The sequence below is a fragment of the Corylus avellana genome, chromosome 8, assembly GCF_965113065.1.
Source record: "Corylus avellana chromosome 8, dhCorAvel1.hap1.2, whole genome shotgun sequence".
In the NCBI taxonomy this organism is placed as follows: domain Eukaryota; kingdom Viridiplantae; phylum Streptophyta; class Magnoliopsida; order Fagales; family Betulaceae; genus Corylus; species Corylus avellana.
The window spans coordinates 11,434,732-11,446,048 of record NC_142497.1 but is presented as its reverse complement, the minus strand read 5'-3'; the positions used below and the strand labels follow the sequence as shown (position 1 = coordinate 11,446,048).

At 37.0% G+C, this 11,317-nt stretch overlaps 2 protein-coding genes across 2 annotated transcripts; one reads left to right on the top strand and one right to left on the bottom strand.

Annotated features, from left to right (window-relative positions):
- The first annotated feature begins 4,254 nt into the window (after positions 1 to 4,254).
- On the top strand, positions 4,255 to 5,852 carry LOC148584122 (uncharacterized). The gene is made up of 2 exons (XM_088518748.1): positions 4,255 to 4,314; positions 4,983 to 5,852. Exons 1-2 carry the CDS (start codon positions 4,255 to 4,257, stop codon positions 5,850 to 5,852), a joined length of 930 nt encoding a protein of 309 aa, XP_088374874.1.
- Positions 5,853 to 7,988: 2,136 nt separating this feature from the next.
- LOC148584121 (uncharacterized) lies at positions 7,989 to 8,645 on the bottom strand. The gene has a single exon (XM_088518747.1). The coding sequence runs from the start codon at positions 8,643 to 8,645 to the stop codon at positions 7,989 to 7,991; it is 657 nt and encodes a 218-aa protein (XP_088374873.1).
- Positions 8,646 to 11,317: the final 2,672 nt, after the last annotated feature.

Below are 11,317 nucleotides of genomic sequence, written 5' to 3'. Positions count from 1 at the left end.
TTCAAGCATCGAATGTGAGGTCATGGAAGAGATACTAGTCATAGAAGAATTAGGAGTAAAAGAAGAAATTAACTCTAGAGGTGCTGTTTCCTCGACTAGAATGTTTGCATCTAAAAGATCTCCCAATCCTCAAAAGATTCTGCTTAGGAGGTAACATCAAATTTCCATCATTGAAAGCACTGATGATAGTAAATTGCCCAAAAGTATAGACATTCATATCCAAACCTCTCAGTTCCGACATGACAATCAACAAAGAACTCAAGGAAATAAGTGCAGAGGAGACTCCTCATTCAGTTATGCAACCTTTCTTCAATGAAGAGGTAATTATTTTTTTTACTATCCTCTGTTTTAGCTTTACACTTTTTAGATTCTAAATTTAAAACATATTTGGTGTTTTACTTCGTATATATCTTATCTTCCATTATGTGAATTGTTTTGTGATGCCATTAACACTCAAAAAAAATTTAATTATTATTACAAACGAAAGACTAGAAAAAAAAAAAAAAATCAGAACAAAGGTAAAAGATTGTTGGTTTATTAAAGAAATATTAAATATGACGTGGGCAAGCAAGTGAGCTTTCTGTTTCAATAGTATAAAAAATTGTTAGTTTATTAAAGGGGTAAAAATACATTATAAATTCCTTAGTCAATGCACCAAAACTAAAACCACCCTTAATGTCTTTTTTTTTTTTTTTAATTTGTACTCCCTTGGTCAATCGAAAAGGCAAATAAACCCCTACCGTTACATTTTTTCCTTACATGTTTAACGCCCGTGAGTCCCAACAAAAAACATCATTTTGCCATGTCATCTTATTAATTTTTTATTAATTTAATTTAAAATTAAATCTAAAAAAAATAATAATAATACTTTGAATGGTTGGCCGGAAAGCCACCGCCAACCCCTATGGGGTGGCTGCAAAGTGCAAATCAACAAAACCCAGAAATTAAACATTGAATACCCATTCCAATTCTGCCAAGAAAGCAAATCCAAATAGTCCAGAAACCCTAAAGAAAATGACAAGAATTACACACCTACCGTAAAATATCTCCGCCGTAAATGGTCACCGGAAAATGCTCACAATCCGACCAGTTCTTGCCGGAATAGGGCTGAAAACAGCCGCTTAACACAGCCCACGGCACTGCCTCCCCCTCACGGCCTCATCTCTCTCATAATGATTATAATGACTAGTAATAATAATCAAGACCAAATATGTTCCGCAAACATAGTGTGGTATTAAAATGAGTGTTTCTTTTTGTTAACTCATTCCTCTCATAGCATGCCATGTCACTATGGTCAAAGAAAACTTGGTCTTTTCATCAAATGAAAGAAGAATAATATGCATACCCTAGTTTGTTCATCTTTTAGGTTGTTGAAGAATAAAGTATTAATTGTCGCTGCAGGTTGTGTTCCCCATCTTGCAAAGGTTGGAACTGTCATTAGTTAACTTGGTTGAGATAGAGCAGAACCAACATCCGGAAAGGTCCTCTTGCATATTAAGAAACACGCACGCAACGTCAAGATTTGAAAAATTGTTATACTTGAAGGTGCAGGGCATTGGTAACATAAAATATATATCGTCATTCTCTATAGCTATATTTTTGGTGCAGCTCAAACATCTTCAAGTCATCAAATGTGAGGTTATGGAAGAGATACGAGTCATAGAAGAATTAGGAGTAAAAGAAAAAACAACTTCAGAGGTGTTGTTTCCTTGACTAGAATGGTTGTATCTAGAAGATCTCCCCATCCTCAAAAGATTCTGCTTAGGAAGTAATATCGAATTTCCATCCTGGAAGACACTGATGATAATAAATTGCCCTAACGTAGAGACATTCATATCCAAACCTCTCAGTTCCAACATGACAATCAACAAAGAACTCAAGGACATGAGTGTAGAGGAGACTCCTCATTCTGTTATGCAACATTTCTTCAGCGAAGAGGTAAAATTTTTTTTTACCATCCCCTGTTTTAGCTTTACACTTTTTTGATTCTAAATTTAAAACATATTTGCTGTTTTACTTCGTATATATCTTATCTTCCATTATATGACTCGTTTTGTTATGCCATTAACACTAAAAAAAAACAATTAATTATTATTACAAAGGAAAGTCTAGAAAAAAATAATCATAAGAAAGGAAAAAGATTGTTGGTTTATTAAAGAAATATTAAATATGACGTAGGCAAACAAGTGAGCTTTCTGTTTCAATAGTATAAAAAATTGTTGGTTTATTAAAGCAATATTAATGACAATGATTACATATGTATGCATATGCAATGTAGTAATCATTTAGTTTAAGTAAGTCATATATTTATTTTCTTTCACATCTCTCGCTTAGAGCCATAACTCGGATAACAGATTTTGGAGTCGACACTCCCACCGTATAAACCGATACTATCTAGTCCACTGGTAGGCTGACACCCCAATACTTCCCAATTTTCTTGGTAGCTATCATTTTAGCTCTTTATTTATTTTTGGATGGAATATGCATTTATTTCATTTATATGCAATATTTCAAAGTAGGTCATTGCAAATTTATTTAACTCGCAAGTGCACGAATCAATTGTAGTTAATGGATTGCTAGTGCGAGGTCGAACCCACAGGGAATTGTATTCTTGAAAGCAATTTTAAATCTAAATTAATTAAACCCTAATCTAGTTCCAAATTTTTGAGAGATTTTTTTGTTTGAATGAAAAAGCAAAAGCATGAACAATTTAAAGGGATTAAAATCTTATGACGAAGCACTAAGGTTTCGGAATCCGCACTCACAAATTCATAACAACATAATTTCATGATCTATAATATTCTCCAAAGTTCTCACATATAAATCTTAAGTTTGTTTTACTATTGCTTCAAAGAATTAATCAAAAGATCCCATGTATCCATTCATAACCCGAATCACAAAAGAAATCCAATATTCGATCAAATCATTAACTGTATCCAGAAATCACAAAAAAATATCCAATCTTTATCAAAACATCAATTGTATCCAGAGAATAAATCACAGGGGAAATCCAATTTTTAACAAAGAAAACCAAGCAATCAATTATATTGAATAATCTTAAATCATCAAGTGTATCCTTGAATCACAATAGATATCCAAGAGTTATTCAATCCAATTGATTAGAAGTAAAACAATAGAGCAATTAAACCATTAAATTGGGAAATATTACATACATGAAACAAAGTTGCTAATCATAAGTGAGGCTTCATCTTCAACCTTAGTTAAAGGTTTAGCCTCTCATGTTATTGAAAGACAAAACAAAATTGATTGAATTCATAATGTAAAATCGAGTACTTACAAATAAGAATCACAAAGTAGAGATTCAAAAGTTAGGAAAACCTTAAACTCTCTTCTTTCTCCTCTGAAATCTTCAAATTCGTAGTCCCCTCAACTAATCTGATAATTCCCTATTTATAGACCTAAAACTTAGGGTTTTACAAGTTGAAATCGGATACAATTCGTCCAGGTTTGTACCATTTAATTACGGGACGATTTTGGAATAGTAAACGTCCGAATTAGCAAAATCCTATTTCACAATGAATTGTAGTATTTTGAGTTAGCTTTCCAACGCCGCTTGAATCACCTCAATCGGATATGTGAACGAAAAGTTATGGTCAAAATACTGAGACGTATAGAATCTGAATTTGAATCCAATTCGAAATTTTATCCAATCTTATCCTTAATCCGATTTACCCATTTCTTGGATTTGGTTAAACTTAACCACATCATCTAGGTCTTCTCAAAGTATGTTTTCTTCCAAAAAGTATTTTTTTCTTCAACACCTACAAAATACTAAAAACACAAAACTAACACAGAACATCAGATAATAACACAGCTAAAGGATTAACACAAGTAAATTAGGGGTCCAAATATGCAATATTTGGCACACATCAGTCATGAATAAAACAACAATCATTATATTAATGAAAACAATGTTATTCTCAGTACGCACTCCCATACTTACACTCTTATGACGGGATCTCTTGATTTCTTTCTACATATAAATTATATAGAGAAAAATACACTTTACTTTCCAAAATTTCACCCGATTTGCAATTTGACCTCCAACATTTAAAAATTAGCAATGAAATTTTAAAATTTGTCAATGTGGCCAATCAATTACTCACTCCTGTTTTCTATTATGAAAATTTAATCACGTGCCGCACATGTACTTTTTTTCCTGCGAAACTTCTTAAAATGCCCTCAACCCCAACCCCACGCATTCGTTAAATCTTGTTCAATTGGGCGCGGTGAATGAGCCCGATTGCATTGTTGGGAGTCGGGACAGTGCGGCACAACAACAAGAACTTGACGGTGAGCAGCGTGAATTTCAACAGCGATGGTGGCTTGGAAGACGACGAGGACTCCTTGGAAAGCTAGAACCTTCAGTGGGCTAAGGGAAAAGCAGGGGAGGATCGAGTGCACGTTGTCGTTTCAGAGGAGCGTGGCTTGGTATTCAAACAAACTATATTTTTTTAACATTTGATTTATTCGTGGGTTGGACTTCTCAAATGATGAAAGACTTCAATTTTCTTTCTAGTTTTCATCTAAGATATATTTGTCTAACATGTTTATACAATTCACGGGCATATTCCATTTCCAAGTCCCCACAATAAATTCTACGATTTAATCAAACTTCTTGAGGGAACTGAATGAAGAAATTCATAATTCTATGAATATTAAATGCAGAAATAATAAAAATAGACAAAATATTTTACGTAGTTCGGCCTATGACGTACGTACTACATTAGGCTTTCAAATTGATTATTTTACAATACAATGATTCCTATTTATAGGGATGTTGAAAGAATACAAAAAAATATGATTGATAAAATCAAATCAATATTGAATATTTCTGATTTGTTTTTATCAGTTACGATCAATACAAACATATTCTCATAATATCAAATCTCACACAATATATTCTAACACTGAATACTAACTCCATCTTTCTTTTGTTTATTTCATTGGTTTATTGATAGGCTACGTTCCCCAAGTTGGAGAATATGCTATTGGGGAATTTTGACACCATATGGCGTGGCCAGTTTTTGGAGGAGTGCTTTTGCAAATTAAAAGTTCTTCAGTTGATATGCAATCATAATAAAGCAGATGTTTCTCCTCCTAATTTTCTGAAAAGATTACACAATCTGGAGGAACTTGTTCTGCGTCATAGTTATTTGGAAGAAATATTCCCAAATGAAGAACTTCTTGATCAAGAAAAACATGTTGGGATACTCGCACAATTGAGAGTGTTGAAGCTAAGTAGACATCGTAAGCTGACACATTTGTGGAACGAAGACACCCAAACATATCCAATTTTTCATAATCTGGAAATTCTAGAAGTGTCAGAATGTGGCATATTGAAAATGTTGGTACCATCATCAGTATCTTTCCAAAATTTGTCTGAGCTTGAAATATTGAAGTGTCATGGGTTGATTAGTTTGGTTACATCCTCAACAGCCAAAAGTCTTGTGCAACTGAAAAAAATGAGTGCAAGTGAATGCAAGAGGATAAACGAAATTGTAAGAGGGGATGGAGGTGAAGGGAATGATCAGGTGATTAGTTTCAACAATTTGACATGCTTAAAACTTGATTGCTTGCCACAGCTTTCAAACTTTTGCTTAGGAGATTGTTCATTCAAGTTCCCATCTTTGGAAGAATTGATTGTGAGTAAATGCCAAGAGATGAAGATTTTCTTTGATAGAGTCTTGAGCACACCAAAGCTAAAAAGAGTACAAGCAACAAAAGAAGATGAAAGGCATTGGAAGGATGACCTGAATACCACCATACATTGGTTTTGGGAGAGCAAACTATGCATTCCACCATCAAATAATTGTTCTGAGAAAGAGTAAGCATTTCATTTTACTCAACAGATCCAATTTCCATATGTGATTAATATTTTCACAATGAGTAATTCATACATACTTCTTCTATATATACATACATACTTCTACTTCCTTACACTTATGATGCAGCCTGACTAAGTGGAAGCGAGTAAAACAATATAAGAAGAAGGATAAATAATTCTTAGATCTTGAGTCTATCAAGGATCTGAGAATTCTTTTCAAAACTATAGAGTCTATCTAGGGTTTCAAGGAAAATATGAAGAAAACTCCTATGAGTAATTCTTATTGAAAGAAAACTGATCAAATAACATAAACTGTCTTTTCAAGAGGCTATAATCATCTATTTATAGCCCCAAGATCCCTAGTACTAATAAAGAACGAAATTAGGGCTCCCACAACCCTAATCCTAGTAAAACAAGTAAACTAACTCGGTTTAAAACAAATAACAGCGAAAAAATAACATAGAAGGCCCCGAGTGTGCTCCATCACAAGTATAGTGCGATCAATCGCACTACGAAGGACTTGAGCACTCGATCTTGTGCTCATTCGTAGGTTCGGTCGCAGTTCCAGGGGCTTTTACGCTCGATCATGTGCTCGATCGCAGAAACATGGGGGTATCGGTCGCAGTTCTAGGGACTTCCTTCTCCAAAACAGGGCAACTGCGCTCGATCGCAGTGAAGGTGTGATCGATCGCAGTTCCAGGGACTACCTCTTTTGCTGCACGAGTCTGGGATCGTGTCACCATCTTCAAGGGCGTCTTCACACCTTTATCCATTCGGGTCTTCCTCATATACTCCCAAGCATTGTATTCTACATCATCCTCCCTAGGTTGAATAGAATTCGCCCTCAAATTCGCATCCTCCTCCGACAAATCTTCCATAAAGAGCACAAGATGCTTGACATTGAAGACATCAGATGTCTTAATATGGCTAGGCAATTTCAACTAATATGCATTGGAGTTGATCTTCTTCACAATCTCCACCGGACCAATCTTGCGAGCCGCTAATTTATTGTACTTGCCAAGAGGAAATCTATCTTTGGTGAGCACCACCCATACAAAATCACCTTCTTCAAACTCCACAGCACCCCGCTTCTTATCCGCATCTGCTTTGTACTTGGCTATAGAGTCCTCGAGGTTCTGGATGGTTCACTTGTGGCCCTCTTGTATATGTGCAATAAGGTCCTCCACCTTGGTGTGTATGCGCTTTACATCAGGGAGAGGTGCTAAATCCAGTGGTGCCCGTCGATTACTCCCATAGATAATGGTGAACGGACCAAGGCCGGCGCTCCGGTTGATGGACTAAGTAGTGGAGTCATCGTCAACTTGAGTTTAATTAACTCAAATGCTTCGGTAGCCATCTCACTCCAAGAGAATTTGCCCTCCTTCAGGCACTCCGTGATAGGTGCCATGATGGTGCTGAAATTATGAATGAAACGCCTATAAAAGGACACCAACCCATGGAAACTCCTTACCTTGTGTAATGTTGTAGGAATGGACCAATCCCGAACGGCTGCCACTTTTGCTTCGTCCACTGCCAACCCATCTTTAGACACCACATAACCAAGAAAAAGCACGGAATCTGTCATGAATGAGCACTTGGCCGGTCATGCGTAGAACTTCTCTTTCCGGAGCACTTGTAGTACTTCCCTCACATGTAGAAGGTGTGCCTCTTTATCGGGGCTGTAAATGAGTATATTATCAAAGTATACTACGACAAACCTTCCTATAAAAGGCCGAAAAGCTTGGTTCATCACTCTCATGAATGTGCTAGGTGCATTAGATAATCCGAACAGCACTACCAACCATTCAAAGAGTCCCTCCGGCGTTTTAAACGTTGTTTTCCACTCATCACTTGGTCACACCCGAATTTGATGGTACCCACTCCGTAGATCCAACTTGGTGAATATCGTTGCTCCACTAAATTGATCTAAAAAATCATCCAACCAAGGAATAGGGAACCGGTATCTCACGGTGATTTTGTTTATGGCTCTACTATCCATGCACATCCTCCATGAACCATGTTTCTTAGGGGTGAGTAAAGCTAGTACCACACAAGGACTCATGCTATCTTGAATGTGTCCTTTGGCTAATAACCCCTCCACTTGTCGCCTCAACTCTTCATGCTCTTTGGGGCTCATGCTCTAGTGTGGTCGGTTGGGTAGACTCGATCCCGGCACCAAATCAATTTGGTGTTGTATGTCACAAAGAGGAGGTAGCTCATCGAGTAATTCAACCGGAAATACTTCTGCAAATTCTTCGACTAAACCCTTGGCTTCTTCTGGCACCTCTTCTATCTTCTTGCCTTCTTTACCCACTAGTAAGTACCCACAATCCACTTCTAGCATCTCCTTGACGAACTCATGTCTGGCCAACAATGTTTGACCCGTCCTGGTTAAAGGTTTGGGACTTTCACCCAGATCGGGTAGGAGAGTGAGCTTCACATTGTCAACCAAGAAACTGTATGTGTTTTTCCTTCCATCATGATGTGCATTCCTATCATATTGCCATCGTCTCCCGAGTAGTATATGGCATGCATCCATCGCCACCACGTCACACCACACCTTATCCTTATATCTCTTCCCAATGGAAAAACTCACAAGGCAACGTTTAGACACAATTACCTCGTCCCCTTTCTTGAGCCACCCCAAGTGATATGGTGTAGGGTGCTTCTCCGTTGCAAGGCCTAACTTCCGAACCACTTCTTCAGCCACGACGTGGTGGGGCAGATCCATACCCGTCGTCGTCTTCATCTTCCTCCTCTGGCACGCGTGGTGGGGTTCGACGTAGATGCCAGTCATGTAGGCGTGCGTCGTCCAATTGGGTGGTGAGGGCTTCAATTTAATCCCTCATAGCCGCAATCTGCCCTTCCTCGCACCTTCCCAATCACCTCATGTTCCTCGTGAACTGAATCATCGCGTTTATACATGTTGTGTAAGCTTGCAAAGCGGTTGCCCTTCCTCCCTCTTGTGTTTGGAGCCATGGAAAGTGACTGGGCTCTGATACCAATTGATGCAGCTTGACTAAGTGGAAGCGAGTAAAACAATACAAGAAGAAGGATAAATAATTCGTAGATCTTGAGTCTATCAACGATCTGAGAATTCTTCTCAAAACTATAGTGTCTATCTGGGGTTTCAAAGAAAATATGAAGAAAACTACTTTGAGTAATTCTTATTGAAAGAAAACTGATCAAATAACATAAACTGTCTTTTCAAGAGGCTATAATCATCTATTTATAGCCCCAAGACCCCTAGTACTAATAAAAAACGGAATTAGGGCTCCCACAACCCTAATCCTAGTAAAACAAGTAAACTAAGCCGGTTTATAACAAATAACAGCGGAAAAATATGATAGAAGGCCCCGAGTGCGCTTGATTGCAGCTATAGTACGATCGATCGCAGTTCCAGGGGCTTGTGCGCTCGATCATGCACTTGATTGCAGAAATAGGGGGTATCGGTCACAGTTCCAGGGACTTCGTTCTCCAAAACAGGGAAACTGTGCTCGATCGCAGTCAAGGTGCGATCGATCGCAGTTCCAGGTTGCCTCTTTTGCTGAACGAGTCTGGGATCGTGTCACCATCTTCCGGGGCGTCTTCACACCTTTATCCATTCAAGTCTTCCTCATATACTCCCAAACATTATAGTCTACATCAACTTACTTCTCCACACTCATAAGTAGCTTTTAAAATTGTCATTAGATTTAAGATTGCTTTTTATTATGTTTTAATCCAATGGTAATTTTAAAAGCTACCTATAGGTGTGAAGAAGTGGGTGTAAAGAAGTTGGGGTACTTGTAGCTTTACTCTTTTGACATGTAAGCAAATTATATAACCAAGAGTGCATTAATATATATATATATATATATTAGGGCACTCCTTCTGACTCAAAAACCTAAGATCGATACTTAGGTCGACTTAGGCATTTTAATTTTTTTTTGTGTTTTAAATTTATTTTTTTTTTTTACTTCCAACACTCAGGATTGCACTCACGGTGAGAAACATTTGGTTATAAAAATATGTTAGTATTAGGAACATTCCCATTTTTACTAACAACTAGTCCTCGTGGATCAAAGAAATTTCTCACATTCTATGTAATACTGTGCCCATCTGCATCATCCACATTCTTCAATATATATATATATATATATTTTCTTTTCCAAATAGAAAGCAGTGTCAACGGGATATATCATTTATGGTTTTTTCTTACAGCATTTAAAAGAAGAAGATTGATGGAATTAAACTTTGTTTTCCGTGATTCTTCTATAAAAGGTTTCCTTGATGATACTTAATTTGATATCAATGCTTCTACTCGTTGATGCTGTTTTAGTATTCGTTATATTGTTTTCTGTCAGCAGGGTTCAGAACTCGGAAGACAAAGATCATCCTTGATATGCAGTAGTTGGAGTGTGGTTCTTCTTTGTGTATAAAGAATTGAAAAAAAACAAAAACAAAAAACAAAAAACAAAAAAAGTAGTACAAACGCTTTGTCAAGCAAGGTTCAGAATTCTGAAGAAGACAAAGATCATCCCTAATATGCAGCAGCTGGAATATGGCTTTTCTATGTTTATAAAGAATTGAAAAAACAAAAACACAAAAAAAAACCAAAAAACCCAGAGAAAAAAAAAAAAAAAGTACGTACAATGGCTTTGTCAGATGCACTCCTTCATGAAATTCTGGTGCCAACAAGACAAAATGACTGCTATCTACTTGAATTTCATTGATGTCATACTTTTATTGGTTTCTACTACTTTGCCTACAACCTTGTACAACTCTTTTGTTTGCATTATATTGGTGTTTGGTGCGTACGACTTTAGTGTTTTGTTTGCAGTGTGACGCCTTGCATTATGAAATTAATTATGGAAGAAGCTTATTCATAAATATTTGTTTGGGGAATGATTCTGTTTATTTTTCCACTTCTTTGCAATTCCTTTCTATTCCTCTCAACATTTATTCCTAATTTTACATTATTTGCATTTGCAGGTTGATAGCGCCAACACACCTTGGGAGTTTTAAATAAAACCAACGTATTGTTTGTCGGTCTTTTATATTTAATAGTTTGTTTTTTTAAGTTATGTTTTAATAATGGGCTTGTGCCCCACGTGAGCCCCGTGTCTTGCAAGTTAGAATTAGGGTTTCCAATTGTTTATTTAAAGACCTTTGTTGCCTTGCCTCAATGAGGAGAAAATTGAATAAGAATCTTTCAGCTGTTGTTGAGATGCGACTTCTCACCCTCTAGGGTGAAAGTCTCTGCTTTCCAACTTGTTTTCCTCTTCTTTCTATTGTTCTTGGTGATACGCTTCGTCAATTTGGTATTAGAGAAAGGTTCGATTACTTCCCCAAGCAATCAATGGTTCCTTGCATCCAATGGATAATTTTCCAAGATGCAAACTCGCAGTGCAGTTCTTGGCATCCAATAGTTAATTTTCCAAGATGCAAACTCGGAGTGGCCGAACGTATGGCGACAGCCAATGCACC